The 27,860-nt window shown below is 45.2% G+C and overlaps 1 protein-coding gene across 5 annotated transcripts in view; it reads left to right on the top strand.

Moving 5' to 3' along the window:
- The window catches only part of SETDB1 (SET domain bifurcated histone lysine methyltransferase 1), a 37,264-nt gene extending 9,749 nt beyond the window's left edge, over window positions 1-27,515 (top strand). For 4 of the 5 annotated variants that reach the window (XM_033923808.1, XM_033923806.1, XM_033923803.1 and 1 more), the window contains exons 5-22: window positions 2,593-2,671; window positions 4,818-5,012; window positions 5,675-5,876; window positions 6,346-6,419; window positions 7,806-7,996; window positions 9,767-9,896; window positions 10,045-10,204; window positions 11,186-11,341; window positions 12,203-12,805; window positions 15,591-15,707; window positions 16,666-16,835; window positions 18,431-19,056; window positions 19,603-19,628; window positions 23,452-23,584; window positions 24,860-25,028; window positions 25,931-26,130; window positions 26,233-26,321; window positions 26,731-27,515. In XM_033923808.1, coding sequence (XP_033779699.1) covers window positions 2,593-2,671; window positions 4,818-5,012; window positions 5,675-5,876; window positions 6,346-6,419; window positions 7,806-7,996; window positions 9,767-9,896; window positions 10,045-10,204; window positions 11,186-11,341; window positions 12,203-12,805; window positions 15,591-15,707; window positions 16,666-16,835; window positions 18,431-19,056; window positions 19,603-19,628; window positions 23,452-23,584; window positions 24,860-25,028; window positions 25,931-26,130; window positions 26,233-26,321; window positions 26,731-26,848 — 3,438 coding nt within the window. In that variant the 3' untranslated portion in view covers window positions 26,849-27,515. Of the gene's footprint in view, window positions 1-2,592; window positions 2,672-4,817; window positions 5,013-5,674; window positions 5,877-6,345; window positions 6,420-7,805; window positions 7,997-9,766; window positions 9,897-10,044; window positions 10,205-11,185; window positions 11,342-12,202; window positions 12,806-15,590; window positions 15,708-16,665; window positions 16,836-18,430; window positions 19,057-19,602; window positions 19,629-23,451; window positions 23,585-24,859; window positions 25,029-25,930; window positions 26,131-26,209; window positions 26,322-26,730 lie in introns of all 5 variants that reach the window. The other variant, XM_033923807.1, reaches the window with a different exon arrangement.
- Window positions 27,516-27,860: the final 345 nt, after the last annotated feature.

The raw sequence follows: 27,860 nt of genomic DNA, 5'->3' as shown, positions 1-27,860 counted from the left end.
GCTAGGCCGGCCCACATCGCATCATCGAAGCGGGCCGGCTATCAAAGGCCCCGAGGCTGCCTCATGAAACCGCGCTAAACTATTGATTAGGGGCAGCTCTGTGCCGAAGTTAAAAGCATACAGAGCTGCCGCTGCTGGTCTGAACTCTTGGGCCGCTGAAGGAGGGCAAAAAGCAGCTATCCTGGAGGTTTCCCTTCCTCTCGCCTTACAGGTTCCTTTTTTCCACCTTTTTTTTTTTCCTTCAAACGGCAACGGGCCCCAGCATCGACATCAATCAAGTAAGTTCCACTGTCAATCAAGCGGTTCTGCTCGGCCAAAGCTTCCCCTGTGACATGAGCCACCCTCAGGGGAAAGAAAGTGACCCACAAAGGTGAGGGGAAGGGGGGCAGATGATGGAAGTTGGGGGGGGGAGAGAGAGAAGGGGCAGATGATGGAATGGAGGAGATGAGAGAGAGAGAGAAGGGGACAGATGATGGAAGTGAGAAGAAGGGAGAGAGAGCAGAAGGCAGATGGATGTCAGTTGAGAGGGGAGAGCAGATGCTGAATGGAAGTGGGGAAAGAACACATACTGGATGGAAGGAGGAGATAAATAAAGGGGGAAGAAAATAGTAAGATAATGGAGGGGTGAGGGAAAGGGGTGACAAGCTGTGTGTAGACACAGTGAAAAGAGGGAAACGGGACTAAATAGTAAGAAAGAATTTAATTTAGATGGAGGCAGAAAATAGAGAAGGAAGACCAGAGAAGAAAAGGGAAGAGAGCAGAGAATGATCAGATCTGAGTGGAGGAAATGAGAAGAGAGATATGCTAAAAACCACAGGGGGGAGGGAAGGATAGAGATGCCAGACCATGAGGGGAACAGAAGGAAGATGATGGATGCTAGACCAAATTGGAGGGTGGGGGGGGGGCAGGAGGAGAGATGGCAGGGAAAGACAGACAGTGAATGGAAGGGGCAGATGCTGGACTGAAGAGACAGAGAAGGTTATCATGCTGCTGTACCGGGCCATGGTACGCCCTCACCTGGAGTACTGCGTCCAGCACTGGTACTTTAAGAAGGACACGGTACTACTCGAAAGGATCCAGAGAAGAGCAACTAAAATGGTTAAGGGGCTGGAGGAGTTGCCGTACAGCGAAAGATTAGAGAAACTGGGCCTCTTCTCCCTTGAGCAGAGGAGATTGAGAGGGGACATGATAGAAACATTCAAGGTACTGAAGGGAATAGACTTAGTAGCTAAGGCAGGGAGAACGAGAGGGCACTCTCTAAAGTTGAAAGGGGATAGATTCCATACAAACGTAAGGAAGTTCTGTGGTAGAAAGCAACATATTTATTTGGCTCATAACTTGCTGGCGCCCGATATTTTTAGCTCACAGTGAAAAAAGTTTGCTCACAACACCCGCCCGCTTAGAGGGAACACTGCAAGGGACATATTTGTCCCATAACTTTAAAATCCTATAAATTTTGATTGGGATAGTCTACAGTTCTAAATTTGATATGTACGGATTCCATAGGATACTGCCTTTATGTAAACAAACTGGTTCCGACATTCATTCATTAGCGTCGTTGCCAGATTGACGAGAAGATTCACTTGCCACACTGTCCATAAGCCAGAAGTTTGATTTTTTTTTTTTTTTTTTTTTAAAATAATGATATTTCACAAAAAAAATCAATTTTTTGGCATCTGCAAGCCCTTTTTACCATAAAAATGTCGTCAAAACCACAAAAATTGGCCTACGATCCTTATGGTCCTGAAAGGGTTAAAGATGCTTTTAATCTTTAACTTATGTTTAAACTTTGTTAGTTTTCTTCTTTGATTGCACTTTCCCTCCCTATTGTTTTCTCCATACATGGTTCTCTGTACTTTAAAACACTGAATTGTAGTTCTCCGTTCCCTCTTACCTTGTGTAGTCGGTCTGTAAGTCTATTTGTCTAACCTATTATTTTAAATTTTAAATTGTATGTCTAAATATGTTTATATTTATCAATTTTGTACCTCGCTTAACTAAAACTAAATAAGCAATTCATCGAACTAAAATAAAACTTGATAAAGGGGATAGAACTCCTCTCCTATGAGAAAAGACTAAAGAGGTTAGGGCTCTTCCTCTTAGGGGGGGGAAAAAAAAAAAAGACAGCTGGGGGGGGGGGGTTGTAGTTAGTAACAGAGAAACATGATGGCAGATAAAGGCCAAACGGCCCATCTAGTCTGCCCATCCGCAGTAACCATTATCTCTTTATCTCTCTGAGAGATCTCACGTGCCTACAGAATCCTGAGTGGTGTAGAACAGGTAAGAGTGAAACAGTTTTCACCCTTTAAAAAGAGTACAAAAATCAGGGGATATTCACTAATTAATCTCTAGAACTCATTGCCAAAGGATGTTGTAACATCGGTTAGCATAGCTGGTTTGGACAAATTCCTGGAGGAATGTCCATAGTCTGCTATTGAAACAGACATGGGGGAAGCTACTGCTTGCCCCGACACCCGTAGCATGGAATGTTGCTAGTATTTGGGTTTTTGCCAGGTACTTGTGTCCTGCATTGGCTGCTGTTGGAAACATTGGTCTAACGCGGTACGGCTGTTCTTATCTTGTTCTTTGCAGCTGCGGGAAGCCATGGCTGCCATGAGGAAATCTGCCCAAGACGTTCAGAAGTTTATGGATGCGGTCACAAAAAAATCAGGTACCCAGGAGAGAGCTAAGCCAGAACTGGAAGAGAGAATTTGTCTGCAGTGACAATTCAGAAAAATGTAAAAACCAAATAAGAAAACACACACAACTATTTCAGGCTAGGTCCATAAATTCAGGGAAAATATTATTTTGGTTTTCTGTGTTTAATGGTTCTGGACATAATGTGTGTAAAAACAGACCAAACAAATACTTAAGTTTGTTTTAAATGTTAAAAGCTGTTTTGTGAGCAGAGTAGAATCTGTGCTGATTTACATGGTGACAGGATAATCACGCGCCAGATGCCAGCGCGCCGACAATTCGGCGCAAGACAGAAGCGTGCGGGGGAAAAAATAATTTTTAAAAAGCTCCGACTGGGGGTTTGGGATGGCAACCCCCCCACTTTATTGGTTAGTGTTCGCGCTGCCGTTGGGGGGGGGGGTGAAACCCCCCACATTAGAGAAAACGGAATTTTTTCCGGAAAAAAAAAATCAGAAAAAGTTCCGTTTTCACTATAATGGAGATTTCCAACCTCCCGAACCCCCCTCCAACAGCAGCGCAAACACTAACCAATAAAGTGTGGGAGGGTTGCCACCCCAAACCCCCCGTCGGAGCTCTTTAAAAATTATTTTCCCCCGCGCGCTTCTGTCTTGCGCCGAATTGTCAGCACGCTGGCGTCTTGCGCGCCACTGACTATGAACCGATTTACACAAGGTCTGACAATTTAAGTTTGCGAACTTGCCTCCGTGCGCTTACATTGGCAGCGCTGTACAAACAATTCGGTAAGGTTTCATGCCCTTGCTATATCAGTGTCTCACAGCTGTGTTCGTGTCGACATGTGACGGTGTTTTGCCGAGTGGCATTTAGTATTGGGTGCCGTCGCAAGAATGTCAGAGCTTGAATCAGATCGACGAACATACATAAGATTTCTTGTTAAACTTGGCAAGAGTGGAAGTGAAATCAGGGACATGGTAGTCCAAGTATATGGAGATAATGCCATGACGAAAACGGCAGTGTACAAATGTATTGAAACAATTTTCTGAGGGGAGAGAAAGCTGATGAAGAAAGTTCAGGGAGGCCAGTGTCGGAGAACTGATGAAAACATTTCAAACATTTGTCGAATTGTGCGTCAAAAGTTGTCAGCTGACCGTGAGAAGCTTAGAAGACCAAGTAAACATCGATAGAGAAACTGGAAAATCTTAACTGAAAATCTCGTCATGAGAAAGGTGTGTGCAAAAATGGTCCTGAAGGAGCTCACCGATGATCAAAAGCAAAGGAGAATCGAAATTTGCCGAGACCTTTTGGAGAGGCTAGACGACGATGTTTTGGGCCATGTTATCACTGATGATGAAACATGGGTGCACCCCGAAACAAAGCGTTAAAAGTGCTCAATGGAAGTCAGCCAATTCTCCACGACCTAAAAAGTTCTGCCCGTCCAAATTGAGAGCCAAAACGTTGTTGCTGACCTTTTTTTTGATATCCGAGGGATTGTTCATTATGAATTTGTACCAACTGAACAAACAGTTAACTAAATTTACTATTTGGAAGTGCTGAAAAGGCTGCGTGAAAAAGTTAGACAAAAACAATCTGCTGAACTTTTCGCCAACTCATGGCTCTTCCATCACGACAATGCACCAGCTCACACGGCACTGTCTGTGAGGGAGTTATTAGCCAGAAAACAAATAACTATTGGGACACCCTCCATACTCACCTGATCCGGCCTGCCAATGACTTTTTGCTTTACCCAAAGATAAAGAAAATTTTGAAAGGAAGACATCAGGGTAATACGACGACAACTCTGATGGCCATTCTAGAATAAGAGTTCCAGAATTGCTTTGAAGGGTGGAGTAGGCACTGGTGTTGGTGCATAGCTTCCCAAGGGGAGTACTTCGAAGGTGATCATAGTAATATCCAGCAATGAGGTATGTAGCACTTTTTCTAGGATGAGTTCAAGAACTTAATTGTCAGACCTCGTATTCTAACATTGCTCCGATTCTGCTAGGCTGACTGAACACACAAAGCATTTTCTTATAGGAACAGAAATTGCCTGTCTCCAGTTACCATCCTGTTTCAGCTAGCTTGTGTGCTTTACAGATTTTTAGAGGGAGTTGTGTCATATTAAGCCCTGTAACAGACTATGCTTGTACGCTGTTCTTTACCAGATGGCCCCCCGGGCCGAGCCTCCTCCCTCCCTTCCTCACCCACCAGCTCCTTGGGAGGGTCTCAGCAAATGAGCTCTGGGACTGTAGGGGGCGACCTCAGCAAGGACGGTGACCTGATGGTTGGCATGCGGATTCTGGGAAAGAAAAGGACCAAGACTTGGCATAAGGGAACTCTGATCGCAATTCAGTCCATGGGTACGTCGGGTTTAGGAGAAGGCCTTGTTATATTTCCAGCTGCAGTCTGTTAACTTCCAAAAAAAAAAGTATAACAAGTTAGAGTAATTGATCTTTGAGTTTCATTTAAATCTGCAAGATAATGGTTTTATTTATTTATTTTTTTAATTCTTTATTCATTTTCAATCTTACATCAAGTGTACAAACAATAAAACTACAATTAAACACGTCACTTGATATTCTTTCTAATTTGTCTTACAATACATAAAATTACCACCCTTCCCACCCATCTTAATGGTTTTAAAATTTATCAGGTATGTTTGGGTTTATCACCTTATTGTGATGATATTTTATATTTATGGTTTTTATTTATATTCCACTTTATACAAAGTGGGTTCCAAAAACACATGCACAGTAAAAAAAAACAAAACCACCCACACAATATTTAGTTCAGAAGCTGTTGCTTTACCTCTTTTGAGACAGAAGTTTCACGAAAAGCACTTTTGTGGTTGAGCGCTTTGTGGAAATCCTCTCCACTTGGCTCCTTGTACTTGCGGCATGCAGTACCGGGGTGGGGGAGGGGTCTACATGCTGGCTTTTCAGCTGTGGGATCTTGATTACGAAGCATCCTACAGCTCTGCACATAATTGCTTTCTGCTAATGCTGCATATTTCCCTTTCCAGGTACCGGCAAGAAGTACAAAGTAAAGTTTGACAACAAAGGGAAGAGCCTCCTTTCAGGCAATCATATTGCTTACGACTATCACCCCTTTCCAGAGAAGCTGTTTGTGGGGAGCCGGGTGGTTGCGAAGTACAAGGACGGAAACCAAGTGTGGCTTTATGCTGGGATTGTGGCTGAGCCTCCAAACGTTAAAAACAAGATGAGGTACCTGACCTATCATCCTGTTTGTTTGGGCTGTGTCTCATGGCTGATATTTAATAATAATAACAACTTTATTCTTCTATACCGCCATAATCGTGCGACTTCTAGGCAATGTTCCCTCTAAGGGCCAAGTAAGGCATGGAGGAGTCTGGGAGGCAGGATTCTTGTGAATAACCAAATTCATGAATGCCAAACCCACAAATATGAAGGGAGACTTGTACTTTTTAGCTCTGTTTTTGTACTTTTTTTTTCCTAGCGATGATGGCTCTTGGTTTGTTTATTTTTTTATCACCTGCTTAACACCTAAGCAGTTTACAAAAAAAACTTCCATATGTAAACATACTCATAGCAAAAACTTGACTAAAGAAAATAAAAAAAAAAAGTTATAATACTCTGTAAACAGTATTCCCACCAATCTAGTCTCGATGGTAACTTTGAGAGTACCCTCTTCAGGTCCTGCTTGTCTTTTTAGGTTCCTGATCTTCTTTGACGATGGCTACGCATCCTATGTCGTTCAGTCGGAGCTGTACCCAGTCTGCAGGCCCTGTGAGTGGTTTGTGTTTCTGTCCTTTTCCCGGGGGGGAGGGCTAAGTAATTTCAGGATCAGGAAGAGTTCCGAGAGCACAAAATAAGTCATGTTGACCTTCTCATCGCTGCCTAAAATGAAATAAGTTATTTATACCCAGAGCATGAGCCTCGTTGGCCACGGGAGACACGAAGTAGCTGTTCAGATTCCCGAGACCAAGACTGCTGACCCCTTTTCCTCTCCCCTCTCTGTGCAGTCTAGGTACCGGAAAGGGGGGGGGGGGAGTGGGATGCTGTCAGACCATGGGCCCCAAGTGTTCAATAGCAGAAGAAAAAGTACCGCATAAGTGGTCATTATTAGCACCCCCAGATCCTGCAGTAAACGGAAACCCAACCCCAAAACAGCTGTATATAGAGTGTGATTTATTTTTCAGGGTACATTTTTTACCTGATTTTCAAAGCGCAAGTACAATACCTGTATAGGTTTTTGTTTTCCCTTTGAAAATGCCATCAGGACAGAATACCCACACCCTTTCCAGGCAAATCCCTGTCATGGAGCTGCCACTAAATAACTATAAGCCAAATTTTAAATTAAATTTTAAAAAAAGTTACATGTCTGCATGGGCACAGTTAATATGGCGTGGTTACCTATAGATCGGAAAAGACAATGCATACGTGTTTTCCGATCCCACCTGAAACCCCCAAGAACGCTGCTGTCCAGCTAAATGTACGTGTGCTGTGGAAGCTGGCGTAATTTGAGCCTGAATGAGCGAGCGTGGGTTGTTCTTTTAGCCCCTATGAATCACCTTGGAAATTATTCTGTTCTCTGTGAGCAGTGGGATGACACAGTGGTTCATCTCGGGTTTTTAGTCTCCTTTTTTGGAACACAGGTCAGTTGGGGGGCTTGGACTGTGTCATTGTCCTGCAGAAAAATCACACAGTAAAAAGGTGCTGAAAACTAACAGACGTGTTAGGTAGCATGAAGTGTGCACCCTCTTGCTTTGAGAGTCTGTTATTGAGACAGACATGGGGGAAGCCACTGCGTGCCCGGGATCGGTAGCTAAGAATATTGCCTCTCCTTGGGTTTTGGCCAAGTTCTAATGGATTGACCACCGTGAGAACGAGCTACTGGGCTTGATGGACCATTGGTCTGACCCAGTAAGGCTATTCTTACATTTTTATGCCCTACCTGCCTTTCCTTTGTGTCACTAATTTTTCTGGGATTCTTCCATGGTCACCTCTCCATGGAAACAATGATGTCAGCTTGCAAAGGGCCTGCCTCATTTCATAGAAGTCACTAGTTAGCTGAGCGGAGGGACATATTTAACACGCAATTTCAATTTGTCTGTGTTGTGAAATCTTACGTTTTGTGTATCGGTGGGGTGGGTTTGTGTGTGTTCTGAGCAGTGAGGAAGTCTTGGGAGGACATAGAGGATGTTTCCTGTCGGGATTTTATTGAGGAGTACATCACCGCCTACCCGAACCGCCCCATGGTCTTGCTCAAGAGTGGGCAGCTGATTAAAACCGAGTGGGAGGGGACCTGGTGGAAATCCAAGGTGGAGGAAGTGGATGGCAGCCTCGTCAAAATCCTCTTTCTGGTATGTGAACTTTATTCATCTGTCTGTGTGTGTGTGTGTTTTTAATGAGCTGTGGCATGTAAAGTGCGGAGGGGGCCAATACGAAAAGGCTAAAAAGTAGAACCGCTCACAGAAGTCCGACTGTGTGGTTTCTACCATGAGTGTAATAATGTGCCATGCAGAAAACTAAATGTATTCAAATTTTATGTGTAGAAAATTTACAGCTAATAAGGGGCAGGGTAGGGAGGGGAAGGGAGCAACCAAATTTGTGTGCAGAAAGGGTTTTTTTTTGTGCACATATCTGAAGTAAAACAGAATTGCCTGCATGCATTGTGTCACCAGGCCGTGCCGAGAGAGCCCAGAGCACACGGCACTGACCGAGCGGTGGTGGAAACACACCTGGATTGGTTCCAACTTAAAGTACTTTATTCCTTCAGGAACTTCAATTTTCAGAAAAGCCCCAAAGTAACATTCATGGTTCAAAGGGAAAACTGGGCTTTCAAAAATAGATTTCAAAATGGCCTCCTTTGGCCCATGTCCCTCCTGGTCCACTCAAACGTCTGACACCAGGGACTGTTTACAACTCCCAGTCCTATATTCAACTGGTTCAAAAATGCTTTCACACAATTTCTGTGTCAGACTGGATCTTGCCTCTGAGCTCTTCTGACAGCAGAGCTCAGGGCAGACCAAAAGACCACTGCAAACTGCCACAGCCTAGAAAAACAAGAATTTATTGTCCAAAATAGTTGCAAACACATTCACATTGCATTAAAGCACTAAAGCAAATTTGCCCTAAACTTGGGTTTACTTGGACAGCCAGCCCCATTTACTTCTTTATCCAACAGTTTCAAATTCTAAGTTTGCCCTCCCTCACCTCTAACCCCATCAGTGGCCTGGGAGTAATTTTGCATGCCTTCATATCTGTTCTCTTCAGAGCCATTGGTATCGTACTGGCCACCATCAGAGTGAAAGAGAGCTGCATTCACTTATGTTTTTGCAGGCCATTTGGATCTATACTAGTTTGTAAACTGTATGAGGGAACCAGTGGATTAGAAGGAAGAGGCAGAGTTGGTTAAGGAGGAAGTAAGGTGATTGGGGTTTGTTTGTTTTAATGGCCAGTTCATGGTAGAGGGTAAATGAGGTCAGAGGGCATACACTGGTGGTGGCAGCCCTAGTGTAAAGAAGTTCTTTCCTTCCTTTTCATCCTAACCAGAACACATGGATTATGCTCATCAGCCAGCAGATGGAGACAGAGACTAAAGAATTATGAGCAGCCACTTAGCTCTTCAGTATTCTCTGTTTCCAGCAGACAATGATAGGCATTCTTTACAGCTGAGGATTTGGCTACTGAGGTAGCTCCTTGGCCCAGTTGGAAAAGTGGTCACTCAGTCGAGCTTTGTTAGAAGGATGAATAATGTGGGGCTCCTTCCCTGCCATCCCAACCCAAACAGATAACTGTAAGGCATTTTTGAGGCACGCAGTGGGGATAGCATTTACAATACATGGGCAGGAATGAGAAAAGTTGTCTGGTTTCAGGGCCTGTGATTGTAGAGTTCCAGAAGGAACCCTTGAGCATGACTCTTGGCTGATAACTGTCACTGGTGGGGGGGGGAGTTAAAAATACCAAAGCATGAGGGTTCCAGGAGAGCTGAGTGCAGGATTTTTGTGTATGTCTGTTAGGGAAGTGGATGTTTACATTCTCATATGTGATCTATCCAGCGAAAGAGCAAAGAGAGTATAAGGATGTAACCAACACGGGTATCTTGTGATTTTTCCTGGCAATCATCATAGGATGACAAGCGGTGCGAGTGGATTTACCGCGGCTCCACGCGGCTGGAGCCGATGTTCAGCATGAAGACCTCCAACGCCTCCAGCCAGGAGAAGAAACAAGGGGGGCCACAACGAACCCGCCCCAATGTTGGTAAGCGCCACTTGGAGCCCCGCTGGCTGTGCGGTGCAGCAGCATTTCAGAAAAGAGTGGCGGCCGCCTTTTTCCGTGCTTCTTTTCACTCCTGGTGCTCCATCTCCATGATGTGTCTTCTTTCTCCTCCTCCTCCTCTTCCCTTTAGGTGCAGTGAGGAGCAAAGGACCCGTTGTGCAGTATACGCAAGACTTAAGCAGTTCCGGTACCCAGTTTAAAAATACAGATTCAATAATTCCTCCACCACCACCGCCGCCTCCGCTTCCTCCGCCTCCACCTCTGTCTCCTCATCAGCTTATTGATATGGAGTAAGTGCCTTCTTGTTACCCCATTGATCAGCCTTTGCTTTCTCTCTGCCATTAAGACATTCATTGACGGGCTGGTCAGGCCACAATGGACCTTTTCTCTTTAAAAGGGAAGGGAGTAGGGAGAAACAGTTTGTCTCTCTCTCTCTCTGATTTAAAAAAAAAAGGGCTTTGGGGTCAGCTTGGCTGTTCAGGTGACCCCCCTAATGTCCAGAGTGTCAAGAATTATAATTTCAGGGCTTTGAAAGGTGACCCGGTACATGGCTTAAGAACGTAAGAAGCGCCATCTCCGGAACAGACCCTAGGTCCATCAAGTCCGGCGATCTGCACATGCGTTGGCCCCGCCAGGTGTACCCTGGCATAGTTTTAGTCCCCATATCGCTCTAAGCTTCTCGTGCATCTAGCTTACCCTTACCCATGTCACTCATAAGGAGATGTACATCTAACTTACCCTTAAATCCTAGAATGGCTTCTGGCCTAGAGCATTGCTGCAAGTGGCTGGCCTAGTTGTTTTGGAGATGGGGGGAAGGATTGCATGGAAGTGGTGAATGGAGATTTATGGGGCCAGACCCCAACCCTGATTCTGATTGGGCTGAAAGTGTAAACCATTTGAAGGAAACTTCCCAAGTTACAAAAAAAAAAAAAAAGGTGTTTAGGTTCCTTGGCCAACAGGAGGAAAAATGCAGCAGTTTGCGCTTTGCAGGTGAGGTACATCCCAACACTCCACTCCAACACCCTCAGGCCATCCTTATCTGCTGCATCAATTTATTTTCCTACAGTCCAGCCTGATTCTTTCTCTTAACCTGTCACCATTTTGAGAGCAAGGGGGGAAATCCAGTGTCGTTGATTTTACTGACTTAGAGGCAAAGTCAGTGGGATGCAGAGTGAATTTCAGTACACCTGCTCAACCATGATGTTGTACTGCCTGTGAGACGGAGACCCAGAACCTTCTCTTGTCTGTCTACGCTTTTCTCTCTCCAATAGCCCAGAAAATCAGCTGGCTCTGTACAGAAAGCAGGTGGCCAAGAAAAGCACCTCCTTCCGTCCAGGCTCAGTGGGGTCCGGCCAGTCGTCGCCTGTCTCGCCTGTGCTCAGCGAGCCTCCTTCCAGCACAAGACCCAGTGGAGCTCAGCAGCCCAGGTAAGTCGAGAGACTGCAGGCTCCTCCTTTGGTATTTTTAAGCGATTGAGACGGTGGGTTTGCATACAGACTTGATAGTGAATCAATCACTGTTGGAAAATCGGCCAGAGAGTCGCTATCTTTAGTGAATCTAGCCCTTTGTTAGGAAATGTGATTTTAAAAGATTGTCAGCTGCTTAGGGCAATCCTCAGGGTATAACTGCAGCCGAATTTGGAACATACAATTTAGTTCTGAGATGTGGGCAGCTTATATACAGAGGGCCAAGTGAATGTCAGCACTGTTCCAAGCAAGCTGCAATATTATGTAATATCAGAAATGCATGGAGTTCCTTAGACCTGTGTTTAAATAACTAAAACCAATGGAAACAAACTGCTCGATTGGCTGTTCTGAAAAGATTTGCTAGCTAAGTACAGTATTTAAAAACATCAGAACTCTGGTCAATTGCGTTTTCTATGAATACGTCCCATAGTCTTGCTGGCTGCTTAAAATTCAGTGGCAGGCTGCAGGTTGCCCACCCCTGGTATAAATCAGGGGTGTCCAACCTTTTGGCTTCCCTGGGCCGCACTGGCTGAAAAAACTTTTTCTGGGGCTGCACAAACACACAAACGCTGCAGCAAGACAGAGGAGGGAGCCAGTAAGATGGTGAACACCCGGGGGCAGCAGAGGAAAACACTGCATCGCCCTCAACTGGGGCTGCACAGGGCCCTCGGGCCACAGGTTGGACACCCCTGATATAACCATATCTAATAGAACAGATCATCCACTATTTTCTGCACTGCCTTCGTAATTCTTCCTTTACTGTGAGACTGCAAGAACCAAAGAGACATCTTTTTCCATGTTTCTTGTGACTTTGCGTTGTAGGTACCTCTCGGGTCAGGCAGTCACTGGCGCTATCCATCAGTACCACGGCATGACAGACCGGGTGCCTGTGGAGCCCTCCTACCGAGCTCCCACGGAAAAACTCTTCTACCTGCCTCACGTGTGTAACTACGCCTGCCTTTCTCGGGTACGACACACGAGGAACGACCAGCTCCGTGGCAAAAATCCCCTGCTGATCCCACTCCTGTTTGACTTCCGCCGCATGACCGCCCGCCGCCGTGTCAACCGGAAGATGGGCTTCCATGTTATCTACAAGACGCCATGTGGGCTGTGCGTACGCACCATGCCTGAGATTGAACGTTACCTCTTTGAGACAGAATGTAACTTTCTGTACCTGGAGATGTTCTGCCTGGACCCCTACGTGCTGGTGGACCGCAAATTCCAGCCCCAGAAGCCTTTCTATTACATCCCCGACATCACCTTCAACAGGGAGGACGTGCCTCTGTCCTGCGTCAATGAGATCGACACCACCCCGCCTCCACAGGTAGCCTACAGCAAGGAGCGGATCCCCGGCAAGGGAGTCTTCATTAACACCAGCTGGGAGTTCCTGGTGGGCTGTGACTGCACTGATGGCTGCCGGGACAGGTGAGTTAGGGTCCTCTGTGCTGGTAGGTGTGGTTGTATTTTTATATTAAGCACCAGTTCACTGGCCGAGTGGAGTCCCAGGACGTGAGTGTGTTATTGTCCTATTTTTAATGGTTTTCTATTTTAATTTAATTTGAATTATCATGAGCCACCTTGATTTGGGCTGCAACAAAGGCGGTATATCAAATTCAATAAATTATTCTTTCACCTTCCTATCTGCATTTGACACACAGAAGCAAAACTATTAGGAGCAGGTTGTCCAACTTTGATGAACTCTTAATTAAAAGTTATGTTCTGAGCAAGAGGAACCTCCCTTGGAAGGTGAAGACCATTATTAACACAGCATATAAGTGCCTTACGATTGGTTACTGTAGCCAGTGCTTCATGGACTTATCTAATCTAATCTTCGATTTATATACCGAGTCATTTCCCAACAGAGCTCGACTCGGTTCACATATAATTAAGACTAGCATACAGAGAAAGCGGAATATGAGAGAAGGGCTATAATATTATAATTTCGTTGATCCTGTAGTTAAACCAGGGGTCTCAAAGTCCCTCCTTGAGGGCCGCAATCTAGTCGGGTTTTCAGGATTTCCCCAATGAATATGAATGAGATTTATGTGCATGCACTGCTTTCAATGCAAATTCATTGGGGAAATCCTGAAACCCCCGACTGGATTGCAGCCCTCAAGGAGGGACTTTGAGATCCCTGCGTTAAACCGTTTAAATATTGCAAGAACAGCAAAGTCTTCAGGGTTTTGCGAAATAGTTGCAACTGGCTTATCAATCGAATAGAGCAGTGGTTCCCAAACCTGTCCTGGGGAACCCCCAGCCAGTCAGGTTATCAAGATATCCCTAATGAATATGCATGAGAGAGATTTGCATACCTATCACTTCCATTATATGCAAATCTCTCTCCTGCATATTCATTAGGGATATCTTGAAAACCTGACTGGCTGGGGGGTCCCCCAGGACAGGTTTGGGAACCACTGGAATAGAGTCAGGGAGTCCATTTCAGATCTCTATCAACTTGAAAACAAAAGATTGACTGAGCTTCCCAGCAGATTTAATTCCCTTAAAGCAGGGGTAGGGAACTGCGGTCCTCGAGAGCCGTATTCCAGTCGGGTTTTCAGGATTTCCCCAACGAATATGCATTGAAAGCAATGCATGCAAATAGATCTCATGCATATTCATTGGGGAAATCCTGAAAACCCAACTGGAATACGGCTCTCGGGGACCGGAGTTCCCTACCCCTGCCTCAAAGGAAGGGAAAGATAGTGTAGGGCTGGTTTTCATGGGTAAGGGTGACAGTAATGGATTTGGATATTGGAGAAGCCATGTTCAGAGCCCTTGCCAAGGGAGCAGCGAGAGGAGAATGGAGGGAGTCTGTTTCTGTGCAACGACGACATTGAGTGGACAAACAACTGGATCCGCACATTCCAGAAGGAACCTTGCTGCACGTGGCCCCTGTACAAAGACTGCTGCTGTAAGGACGGGACTAAAATTTAGGGGAGGTCCTATAAGGGAAAAATGGCACCAGATCCCAGCTCTGATTCTGAATGAGCTGGAAAATGTCAAGTGCCCTTCAGAAAATATTGCATGCATGTGCTGTCCTGCAGATCTGTATTAGAGAATGACACAGCGTCAAAATTCATCACCGTTCCCGTTCCCGCGGATAACCGCGGGAAACCATCTTCATGTTATTCTTTAAGGAGAGAGGGAAGAATCAGAGTATGAATGGCCACAACCACTGACCCACAAGCTTTGCTTTGAAGAATGCTGGAGTAGAACAGCCTGAGGTTGAAATTAGAGAATGACATGGTGACCAAATTCATCACCGTTCCCGTCCCCGTGGATAACCGCGGGAAATAATCCCATGTCATTTTCTAGTGCCTATTTCAACCTCGGTCCTTCTACACCTGCATTCTTCAAAGCAAAGCTTGCGGGTCAGTGGTTGTGGCCATTCATACTCTGATTCTTATGGGAGCCAAGGATAATGAAGCCATTGTGACATCACTGGTGGAATGAGGCATTATGACATCACAATATCTGCTCTGGATACCAGAGACTGTCATTCTGTAGTGTCTGTTTCAACCTCAGTCCTTCTACACCAGCATTCTTCAAAGCAAAGCTTGTGGGTCAGTGGTTGTGGCCATTCATACTCTGATTCTTATGGGAGCCAAGGATAATGAAGCCATTGTGACATCACTGATGTGAATGGCTCTTAGGCACTGGTGGAATGAGGCATTATGACATCACAATATCTGCTCTGGATACCAGAGACTGTCATTCTGTAGTGTCTGTTTCAACCTCAGTCCTTCTACACCAGCATTCTTCAAAGCAAAGCTTGTGGGTCAGTGGTTGTGGCCACTGACCCACTCATACTCTGATTCTTCCCTCTCTCCTTAAAGAATGACATGAAGATGGTTTCCCGCGGTTATCCGCGGGGACGGGAACAGTGATGAATTTTGTCACCGTGTCATTCTCTAGTTGAAATAGACACTAAAAAATGACATGGGATTATTTCCCACGGTTATCCACGGGGACGGGGACGGTGATGAATTTTGTCACCATGTCATTCTCTAATCTGCATAGATTGATACCTAGTAGAGAACAGCTTTAGATCAAAATACGTTTCTTTGGAAGAGAGGACTCCTCCCCACCCCCCTTCCTCCAGTTCCCTTCCATGGACCTGCTAGTAGAGAACCTGCGCTGTAATCGCTGCTCCACTTCATTGGCCTCCTGTAAAATAATTAATTAGCGCTTTTGTTCTGGTTTGATGCAGATCCAGATGTGCGTGCCACCAGCTGACAATCCAAGCGACAGCTTGCACTCCAGGAGGGCAAATGAGCAACACAGCCGGCTTCCAACACAAGAGATTGGACGAATGTCTGCCCACAGGGTAAGCGGAGGAGAGAAAGGAGCGGAACAATCCCCCCACCCGTAGAAAATCCTGAGGAAAAAAAAGTCAAATTTCTGCAAATAATAATAAATTATTACTTATTATGACAGGAGTTGCCATTCAGCAGATTACAGTCAATTGGAAAAACTGGAATAGATTAAATTACAGTTTTTGGTGGAATTCACTGTGTCATGTATAAGGTGGAAAGAACGTTAGCGTTGCAGAAAGTAAATTTTAATAATTTTCAGGAGGTTTGGAGACCATTAATAGAATATTGTAATGAATAAATTATCATAAATTATCATTTTTCCTCAGCTAATATAATTGTTCAGGGGTTGGGGGGGTGGGAGGAAGTCTATTTATATATTGATGCGTTGGATTAATAGAGAATAATATCTATATGTAATCACATGTGTAATAACAGGGTTGGGAAAAAGGGATTTATATCTATTTTTAATGGTGATATTAATAAGATTAGATATTCAAGTGATATTGTATAAGTATTATTGTTATTTTCTCTTGTACTTGTAAGATGAATAAAGAATATTGGGGGGAAAAAATCCAATCCCCCCATCCCTTCCAAAAACAAAGGGAAAAAAAAAAATCAGAGCTGGACCTTCAAAGCTTAAGGCTGGGGAGCTGGCGTAGTGGCCAATGTCTTCACACTGGTTGGACAGTGTTTCCCATTATTTGGCACAGTTAGGCAAAGGTGGGATTTCCTGGTGTTGGGCACTTTCAAGGGTTTGGTTTTTTTTTAACTTATAATCTGCTCTATCTTAGTATTGTAGGGAAATTCTAGATAAAATATACATAATAAACAATGTCTCCCCCAGTGCCATTTGCATATGGCCCAGCTTTTCAGCCCCTACTCGTTTCTGCAAATGAAGCCCTGCAATGAGCGTCCCTCAAAGGCCAGCATGCTTTTCAATTAACACCAGAACTGCTCCTTCCCTCTTAGAGTCTACGAGTGTAACAAGAGGTGCAAATGCAACCAGGTCATGTGCACCAACCGCCTGGTCCAGCACGGCTTGCAAGTGCGGCTGCAGCTCTTCAAAACGCAGAACAAGGGCTGGGGCATCCGCTGTCTGGATGATATCGCCAAAGGCTCCTTTGTTTGCATCTATGCAGGTACAAAACCCTCCCCTCCCCCAGACTTGCCCTTTAATGTGAATTAATAAGAAATTCTTAACCTGATAGTCCTACAGAGCAGTGGCACTAGGCAGTCTCTTTGTAGACATAAACATCGCTAGAATTAATAATAATAATAATAATAATAATAATTTTATTTCTTATATACCGCTATACCATAAGTTCAAAGTGGTTTACAACAAGTTACATACAATGAGAGTAACATGTCTTTACAAGAAGTTCCTAGGCAGAATGTTATCATTCCAGGCAGCCCAAGTGAACACATGGCTCGTAAAACCCATTCTCGAGGCCACTTCTTACGCCGACTTCAGAAAATCACTGACGACCCGTCTCCTTAACAAATTCTAATTCCCAATTCTTGCCCAATCCCCAATTCTCTTGATTTTAGATTAACTCATCCTTCTTCCCATTCGTAAAGGTATTCCACCCAAATTGTTTCCCCTGCACTCCAATCTCTGACTAGATACTTCCTTTTGATTCAAACCATCTTGGTTCTCTTCCATTTGCAATTTGTATCCCAGAAAGTACTTTTTTACATCTCAGACACTCATTGTATGTATTTCGTTGTAAACATCTCTTACTTCTTGTTGTAAACATCTCATTTCAGGGATGGGTAATTAAAGAGATTTATTCTGCGAGAGCTCTTATTACTCGTTTTCCTCTACCCCTCACGATTTTCAGGGATTTTTATCATGACTTGTAGTAATAAACTCTTCATGGAGATGAAAAAGAGCAAGGAACTGCACAGATTCTCTGCAGGGACATGATGGGGTCGTCTCGGTGACTGCCGCAAGATAGTGGCGATGGTCCAAGGGTGTTTTGCAGCAGGTTCTAGAGATGTCCTGACGTGTGGGATAGATTCAAGTGCTGTTTCTTCCCAGATAGGTTGATGGAGGCATGAAACAACTTCTTGGAGAGGAGGGGGTCGAAAAGAGTAGCATTTCAGGAAAGCAGACGATAAGCATAGAAGATTTTGGTTTATGAAGAGGTGAAGGAAATCTAGAGAACATATGTGGGTAGATTTATGGCTTTGGGACAGGAAGGGAATAAATTAATTGGGCTCTGCAGATGGATGCTTGATTCCTTTTTTTTTTTTTTCTCTGTCTTAACCAAAGGGGCTCTCATTCTAGTGAATAAAATTTTCTCTGGGCCCCTTAAGAATCTTAAGAACTGACCAAGGTGCATCAAACCCGGTATTCTGTTTGCAGCGGGGACCAATCCAGGTCCTGAGAATCTTGCAGATACCAGAGATAATTAGTGGCTTTCCCCAAGCCTCTCTTAATAGCAGTTTATGGACTTTTCCTCCAGGAACTTGTCCACTTTTACCAAATCCTCTGGCACCAATTTCCAGAGCTTATCTGTGCACTGCTCCAGGGTGGGTCCTGAATATGTAACACTTCGTATTGCTTGGGAGATGTTCTAACTGTTGGGTGTGTGGCAGTTGTCTCCTGATTTAAAAGCTGCAGGGAGGGGGGGTGTCTTGTAGCAATCCTATACAGTTCAGGGTGGTAGACTACCACACAGCTTCCAGGAACACAGCCTGTCACTCCTCTCTTGTACTTCTCTTTCTCCAGGGAAAATCCTTACAGATGACTTTGCTGACAAGGAGGGTCTGGAGATGGGTGATGAGTACTTTGCTAACCTGGACCACATCGAGAGTGTTGAGAACTTCAAGGAAGGCTACGAGAGCGACGCTAAGTGCTCATCAGACAGCAGTGGTGTAGATCTCAAGGAAGAAGAGAGGGAGAACAGTGGCAGCGAGGAGCAGGACGAGTCCAACGATGACAGCTCAGATGACAACTTCTGCAAGGATGAGGATTTCAGCACCAGCTCTGTATGGCGTAGCTATGCCACCCGGCGGCAGACCAGGGGTCAGAGAGAGAACGGCTTGTCAGAGACCACCTCCAAGGACTCTGGGATCATCCGACAGGTCAGCCACGAGGACACTGGTTCTTGTAAGCTACCTGTCTCTGAAGAGACCTCCAAGAACAAGGTGGCATCCTGGCTGAGCTCCAACATGTCGGACACATTACACGATTCAGACAGCAGATCATCCTTAAGACTGGGAGACTCCGATATCAGACTGAGCAGAGGGGAGTCCTCAGAGGCTGATAAGCCCGTAACCTCTGGCCTAGTACATAAAGAGACTGCTGGCTTGGATACAGAATCTAGGATCCTGAAAAGAGAAGACTCGGCAAAGGTAACGGGGAAAGGGATTTGGATTTCGTAGCAGCTCAAGGCATATTAAATTCAGCAGCAGGAGATGTTTCCTTGTTAACCTGAAAGGTTTACAGTAAGTTCTTGTGTCTGAAACAATGGAGGGTGAAGTAACGGGATTTAACCCTAGCTTTTCTGGCTCATAGAACGTTGCTCTAAGAACTACATACACAGCCTTTCCATCGTAAGTTCTCGTGTATGTGTGCACATTTTCAATAAAACCTTTTTTCAAGAATTTGGTATTCATGAAAGGTGCAATGAAAGCCGGGTGTAGCACGGGCAGCAGCAGTGCCGGGGTCTCTAGGGGTAAGAGGTTTAATCTAGTCTCTGTGCCACTAATTTGTGCCCATTTGTGAACTAGAATAAGCCTTCGTATTTTGTGTAGATCTTGGTGTATCTGCTTCTCCACTACTTTCTTGTAACTCCTTAACCCCTACCTGCATTACTCACTCTTTGTTATACTATGAGCAGAAGCTGCCAGTCAAGCAATTGCAAAGAAAGAAACCAGTTTTTCTGTTTTCTTTTGCAGGACTCTGAAGAGAACAGGTTTCCAGTGTAAGTTGTGGGTTTCTTAATATGCCATGTGTGCAATAGTGAAATAAGTGCCCAGGGATGCTTTTCGATGAGCCAGCACTCCTTTTTTTAAAAGCAGGACTTAGGCTACATCGAAATGTCTCTTTGGGCAAAGGCTTTTAGCTTGAGAGTCTGCTGCAGGTTGCTTCTGCTACAAGACAAAACGGTGGCCATGGGTGCATCCCATAGTGAGTAGGATGGATGAGGATGTGCTTCTTTTCTCTTCGAGGGCAGCAAATGCATCTGCTTTTCAAGCAGGGCTGTGGAGTCGGTAGATAAATCCTTTGACTCCAACTCCTCAGTTTCTGGTACCCACGACTCCGACTCCAAGTACCCAAAATTGTCTCCGACTCCACAGCCCTGGCTATGGAATCGGCAGATAAATCCTTTGACTCCGACTCCTCAGTTTCTGGTACCCACGACTCCGACTCCAAGTACCCAAAATTGTCTCCGACTCCACAGCCCTGGCTATGGAATCGGCAGATAAATCCTTTGACTCTGACTCCTCAGTTTCTGGTACCCACGACTCCAGGTACCCAAAATTGTCTCCGACTCCACAGCCCTGACTGTGGAGTCGGCAGATAAATCCTTCAACTTTGATTCCTCAGTTTCTGGTACCCAGAACTCCGACTCCACAGCCCTGTTTTCAAGATGTGTGCAGTGAATAGTTTATCAGATTTTAAAAGAATCCCAAAAATCCACCAGATTAATGTGCTTCCTTTGACCCACTGTGGGCTGGAGGTGCAAAGTTTAAAGTTTATTAAAAGTTTTATCTAATTGTTTATTAGGGAATCAGGTAGCACTATCATACGACACGATTTTATTCGGAATGTCAATGAGAACAAAGAGTCAGATTTCGTCAAACAACAATAAACTCTTATTGATTATGACAGGAGTCGCCATTCAGCATATTACTAGTAATTGGAAAAACTGCAGTAGATTAAATTATAACTTTTGGTGGAATTCGTTGTCACATTTATTTTATTTTTTTTTAATTCTTTATTCATTTTATAATTCACAAGTGTACAGTAAATATCAAACAATTAGAATACAATATCACTTGAAAATCTACCATATCATACAACAAAAAGATATAACCCCCACCCCCTCCCACTTCCATATACAACAAAAAATATACCACATGAATGTAATATCTTATCATTCATATATATTATTAATAGAAATCCACCCCCACCCCCGATCCACATGTAAGAATTAAAAATTGGGAAAAGTGTAAATTATTCATTATAATAATTTAAAAATGGCCCCCTCACATCCTTAAATTTATTATAGTAACCTTTTTGAACTGCCAACGCTCTTTCCATTTTAAACACATGACATACTGAATTCCACCAGAAACAATAATTCAACCTTGTACAATCTTTCCAGTTATATGTTTATAAAATAGAAAGCATAATTGCTATTCAAAATGGGAATTATAATAAATTTAAAAAGATCTGGGGGCCATTGACATCTCACTCTAATGAATAGATACCATTTTCTGTTGAAAGTTTATTTGCAAATGGGTGGAGGGGGGTGTTTTAAAAGTTACTGTAGGTTTATTTAATAGAAAATAATACTTATATTTGTATATTTTTGATTAAATGTTAAAGGAAAGGGTGGAGGGGATGGGTATAAATTTATATTTTTGATGTTATTCTAGTAAGAAATACAAGTGATGTATTTAATTCATATGTTTTATAATTTGTACACTTGATGTAAGATTTAAAAATGAATAAAGAATTTTTAAAAAAAGTTTTATCTAGCACCTAATTAGGTGGTTTACATAATTAAAGCGAAGGGGAAATACATAAAAGTATATAAATAATCAAGCGAACAGAACTACAAAACAGAGACAAAAGGGAAAGAGGGGAATAGTTCGGGAAGGACATTAGATAGGGGAAGTTTAAGAGCCGACGTTAATGCCAGTCTAAAAAGCATCCTTAAAACTCTTGTCGTATGATAAATCACTTTTCTTTATTGTCCCTCCAGACCGGCACAGACTGATGGGTTTATTCTCCTTTGCCAGCAGAATGAGACTGCTAGAGGGGGTCTGGGTTGAGGTCGTCTTCAGGAGTTTAGCCGGTATAGACCTGGTCAAGGGTCTGGGGGCTTCCTCCCGCGGTCATTTCTTCCAGCGGATGCAGTCCTTTCTGGGTGCTCACCATGGAGGCCAGGACCCCTTCTCCCTTTCCTCCGCTCGACCTGCCCAATGACGGTGCTTGGGTCCTTCCCCTGGTTCAGGTGGACATCCACTTATGGGTGTTTTTTTACCGTGGGTGGACCAGGATCACCACAGATCAGTGGGTCCTGGAGGTAATTAGAGACTGGTATGCTCTCGAGTTCGACCATCCCTTGCCAGATCTTTTTCTCTCTTCCTCTTGTCAAGCCTCTTGGAAGAAATGGGTGTTTCGTTAGACTTTTCAGTGGTTGGTAGATCTTAAGACAGTGGTTCCTGTGCCTCCTTCAGAGATTCGCACCAGTTGGTACTCAATTTACTTTGCAGCGCCCACGAAAGAGGGGTCTTTTCGTCCTATTCTGGATCTGAAATGTGTGAACAGAGTGCTCCGGGTCCCTTATTTTTGCATGGAATCTGTGATCTTAGCTGTAGAGCCCAGGGAATTTCTGACATCTCTCAACATGACAGAGGCCTACCTTCATATTCTTATTCAGGACTCCCATTAGCGATTCCTTCGCTTTGTGATGGTGGGAAAGCACTATCCATTCTATGCACTTCCGTTTGGTCTGGCCGCAGCCCCGCATACCTTCACCAAGGTATTGGTGCTGGTGAAGGTCTTGTTTAAGGAGAGCATCTTGGTTCATTCTAGGTGACTGGTTGATTTGTGCAAAGTCCTTTCAGGAGAGCGCCTATGTCGTGGTGTTGAGTTGGGTGGTCAACCTTTCCAAGAGTCATTTGATTCTGTCTCAACGATTGGAGTATTTCGGAGTTCTGTTCGACACCGCTGTGGGGAGGATGTTCCTTCCTGAGGCCTGAGTACAGAAGCTGCAGTTGCAGATTTGCTCCCTAATTGGTTCTCGTCGTCCCCAGGCGCAGGAGTTTCTTCAGGTCTTGGGGGTCAGTGGGGGGGGGGGGGGGTTAGTTCTGGTTGCCTGATCTGATCCTTCTCCAACAGTTGTGCTTTGTTTTGCACTGTTCATTGGAATACAATTAAATGAAATAAATTTGGACAAAACCTATAGTTTTGAGTTTCTGCTTGGCTATTTGTCAGACTGATTCTCTAAGGGACTGCACAGCCCACTTGTACTGTTAAGAATTCTGTGTGTTCTCAGTCTCCACCTGCTGGCAGAGGAGAGAAACCCATTCGTTTGTGCCATTCTGGAGGGAAAATTAGCAGGTAAGAACCTAATTTCTCCTTTTTTTCATGTTTCTTCTCCCCTCTTGAGCAAAGCCGTTGCGGATTTGGGATTCGGGGGAAATTAAATGTAATGTAATGTAATTTATTTCTTATATACCGCTACATCCGTTAGGTTCTAAGCGGTTTGAAGAAAATATACATTAAGATTATAAATGAGAAGTAAGAAGGTACTTAAAAAATGTCCTTATTCCTTTTCATATTGATGATTCCTGTATTTTTGAGGTGGTTAACTTCTTTTCAGGCCTGCTGAGACGCAGTACGGCAGCAGAGATGTAGGCAAAATTCCTACTGTTGCACTTTTATGCATCAGAACAAGAAAAGTACAATTAGAAAGCAGATGAATGAAACCGGGTGCCTGGATTTTTATTTGTTTGTATGTGTGTTCTGATACCAGAGAGCTGTGCTGAAAAGTTTTGTTGTGTTTGCAGTTTAGGAGAAAGCGGCCGACTGTACGGCTATAACCCAAGCCCGTCCAAACCTGAGGGCATCCGAAGGCCACCCAGCAAGACCAGCATGCACCAGACGAGGAGACACTCGGCACCTGCACAGACCACCACTGATGTGAGTATTACTTTCCCCTAAGTGCTGTACTCTCACAGGAGGTCTGGTTTTCCTCTCAAAAGCGAGGGAAGAAGTTTTAATCTGCAAGATTGGTAGAGCCTTGTTCACAGAACTAGAGGTCGGCATGTCATGGGCCTAGTGCGACCTCTGAACATCTTTGCCATAGTGTCCCTCTAGACTGGTACAGACTAGTGCTGCCCAATTCACCGATTCACTTTGGAGAATCGATTCAAATCAATTCGTTGTCCGAGTAAATTGGACTCGCCAATTCAGTGACCAAGGCCCCCTAAAGCGGTGGCATTGGACAGTCAGCAGTGGCATTGCTCTGAATGGGCTGCTATGCGGCCCTGCCTCGCCAGGGCCTTCCTTCTGCCATGTCAGTGACGCAGCAAAGAAAAGCCCTGGTGGGGCAGGCCGCGAGTAGCCCATTCAGAGCGATGCCACTTCTGCTGCGTTAGGAGACCTCGGAGGTATGTCAGGTCTCATAGTGGGAGAGTCGGTGGGGTGTTGCTACACATGGGAATGGGTGAGAGGGGAAGAAAGATGCTGCACATGGGGGGGGGGAGAGAAGAGGTAGAAAGGGGTGAGAGGGGGAAGTCCTGCATATGGTGGAGAGGGAGAAATGTTGGACATAGAGTGGAGAGCAGGGAGAGAGAAAAAAATGTGGCACATCATAATAACATAGTAGATGACGGCAGATAAAGACCCGAATGGTCCATCCAGTCTGCCCAACCTTACTTTCTCTTTAAATTACTGATTTAATTTAAATTTTCCTTCTTGGCTATTTCTGGGCCAGAACCCAAAGCTCTGCCCCGGTACTGTGCTTAGATTCCATCTACTGAATTCTCCATCAAAGCTCACTCCAGCCCATATAAACCATCCCTGCCCTCCCCAGCCCATCCTCCACCAAATGGCCATATACAGACCCAGACTGTGCAAGTCTGCCCAGTACTGGCCTTAGTTCTTCAATAGTTACTATTATTTTCTGATTCTAGATCCTCTGTTCATCCCACGCTTTTTCGAACTCCGTCACCGTTTTCCTCTCCACCACATCTCTCGGGAGCGCATTCCAGGCATCCACCACCCTCTCCGTAAAGAAGAATTTCCTTACATTGCTCTTGAGTCTCCCACCTCTCAGCCTCAAATTATGTCCTCTGGTTTTAGCATTTTCCTTTCTCTGGCAAAGATTTTGTTCTACGTTAATACCTCTTGAGTTTATCCAACTTAACCGTGGGCTGAAGCCTTGTCCTTTTCATTTGCCCACTTTTCTCACAGGATGTCTTGACACTGTCCAGCAATTCGGACAGCGAAGCAGAGTCCGGCCGCAAGCCAGCCGCCCAGGCCCAAGCCCAGGCCGCAACCAACGACAGCGATGACATTCAGACCATCTCCTCAGGGTCGGAAGACGAGGCGGAGGAAGACAAGAAAAATTCAGGTGCCATCGGTAGGTACAATTCAATAGAGGAAGAAGCAGATTTAGCTGGTGGATGTTCCTCTGGTTGGCTCTGGGCGGTCTGGTTGGCTCTCTTGCTGGAGCTTTTCGCGGTGTTGTCCCCTCTTGGGCTTCTCCGAGGGCTGGCTCCCATGAAAATGTTGTGTTGCTGTTCGGGGCGGCGGCTTCTCTCCGGAGGCGCACCGGCGTCGGAAGCCTTGTCTGTGACGTTGTGACGTCAGAGGGGTTTCCGACGCGGCTCTTGGGGGGGCTGCCACTGTGGCTTTGAACGGAAGGGTAGCATTTTCATGGGAGCCAGCCTTCGGGGAGGCTTTGGATGCGGAGCCGGATGCGGGAGGAGCAGCCACCATGGGGGGCTTTGGTGGGAGAGCCAGCCAGACGCATGGACTGAGCAGCGCGGGCCCCGACCACCCTCAGAGGCGTCCTCCGAGCCCTGGGAAGAGACGCAGCGTGGCGACTTGTCCAGTCGGTAGAAGGGGCGGATTTTAACCCTCCATTCGCCGCTCCCCCTTCCTCGCTCGCTCCACTTTTTGCCGGGAAGGACTAAAGATCCTTGTAAGCGCGCATGCACACTCTTGTGGCCACATCCCGACAGATCAGGACTCAGGGAACACGGGATAAGAGTGCGTGCTTAGCATTTTATTATTATAGATTTTAGTTCTCCCTATTTTTCTCTAGTTTTTACCTAGACACTTGATTGTTTCCCCCATTACTTTTTATTGCACAACGCATAGAATAAACTTGGAAGGGTAATAATACACCAGCTGCCCCCTAGTACAGGGCAGCACGGGAGGAAGGAGGAAGACAAATTTCTCAGTATCTGAAGATAAACGGGCACGTGCTCCATTTTCAGTCTTGGTTTGGAAAGACAGACTGCCGCTGTTCTTTGGCAGGTCCTGTGAAGAGACAGGTGGCCGTCAAATCAACCAGAGGATTTGCTCTGAAATCCACTCACGGAATCGCCATCAAGTCTAACGCCATGGCTTCGGGAGAAGGTGGGATGCGGAGGAACACACGGCAGTTCTATGACGGCGAGGAGTCCTGTTACATTATCGACGCCAAGCTAGAAGGGAACCTTGGCCGCTACCTGAATGTAAGTTTTTTTTCCCCCTGTGACCTGTCCACTCCTGTTTAGCTAGCATCTTTTCCAGCCCTCGTATGTGGCTCTCAAGGCTTTTTCCCTCTTCAATTACAGCACAGCTGCAGTCCCAATCTGTTTGTGCAGAATGTGTTTGTGGACACTCATGACCTTCGCTTCCCTTGGGTAGCCTTCTTCGCCAGCAAGTAAGTGCTTAGTGGAGAAAAAGAGGGCAGAGGTCTTGGAGAAACCCTCCCTGGTACAGCATGCCTGAAGTATGAAAGCTAACCACAGCCAATTTCATCCTCCTTTCGTATTCAGGCGATGGCGTCTTGTCGTCGCAAGGTTGGCAAATGCTTCTAGCTCTGTAGGATGCGGGGTTTAAGGGCTGGGATCTGGCCCCTTGAGCCGTCAAATTGTGATGATTTTTGTATACCTGCTCCCCTCATTGCCCTGCTGTTCTGGGGCTGGAACGAGCCTACACTGCAATTGTGAAGCCTAAACCTGACCACAGGGTGTCTCACCGCCTCTGCAGCATCCTTGAGCCATCACTTGTATTCCAGATGTGCTTTTTCTGCATTTAAATGTTCCTCTTTTTTTTTTTCTCCCCCTTAGGAGAATCCGAGCAGGCACGGAGCTCACCTGGGATTATAACTACGAGGTGGGCAGCGTGGAGGGCAAGGAATTGCTTTGCTGCTGCGGTTCGACAGAGTGCCGGGGCCGTCTTCTATAACCCCAGTGGTGGCTTGGAGCCAAGAAGGGTGGAGCTCACGAGAAGGCAGCGCCAGGAACGAGAGAGCAAGATGCAGCTTGTACAGACACTAGCAGCAGCCTCCACGGCCCCATTGTAAAGGACAATAAGAAAGGATATCTTTTATTTTTTCATAGGTGTAGGGTTTTTGTTCTTTTTTTTTTTGTTTTCCTTAATTTTATTTTTGTAAAAGAGGAGCTAAAGTCTTTGGAGAATGCACCTGGCCAGTAGTGGGGACTGTGATACTGTAAGGGGGGGGAGTTTAGCCACCTTCCAAAGCTTGCAGGATATTTCTGGAGTGCTATTGAATGCCTTATAACACATCGCTGATCCCTCCCCCCTGTCTTTTTTGCTGATCTTACTCCAGGTTCTTCTATAAAAATATACAGTAGCTGAGTGGTATGGTATGACCAACTCTCAACTCCCAGGGGGGTCAGTAGTGTCTCAGCTCTCTTTTTTTTGTTGTTGAAGGGGTTGGGAGGAGCTACTGACTAGCCATGTGATTTCCCATGATTTCAGCATCCACTCGGCCTCTGAATTTGCAAGAAAGGAGGACTTTGGTCTAAGGGGTGGATTTCCCCTTCTATGGACACTTTTGGCACTGTTTTAAACAAAATAAAGCTTATCATAATTTTGTGCCTGCATCTCACTCTTTGCTAGCAGAGCCTGTGTGTTATTAAATGTGGCTAAACACGCGTCTCTCACCAGGAGCTTTAGAAACAGGGTACTGAGTTCCATGCACTGCTCTGCCCTGTCTTCTAATCTGAAGAAGGTGACAGTATGATTTTTTTCTGGGTAGGGCCTGGCTGCTACCTTTCAGATAGTTAACAGGAGCCTTTGCTGGTTGGGCACCTTATGTCAAATACTGTGTCTCAAAAAAGATATAACAGAATTAGAGAAGGGTGACAAAAATGATAAAAGAGATGGGACAACTTCCCTAGGAGGAAAGGCTAATGCAGTTAGGGCTCTTCAGCTTGGAGGCATGCAGAGAAGC

The sequence above is a fragment of the Geotrypetes seraphini genome, chromosome 16 (genome assembly GCF_902459505.1).
Source record: "Geotrypetes seraphini chromosome 16, aGeoSer1.1, whole genome shotgun sequence".
NCBI lineage: Eukaryota > Metazoa > Chordata > Amphibia > Gymnophiona > Dermophiidae > Geotrypetes > Geotrypetes seraphini.
The sequence above is the reverse complement of the archived record's forward strand: the minus strand, read 5'-3'. Positions and strand labels throughout refer to the sequence as shown.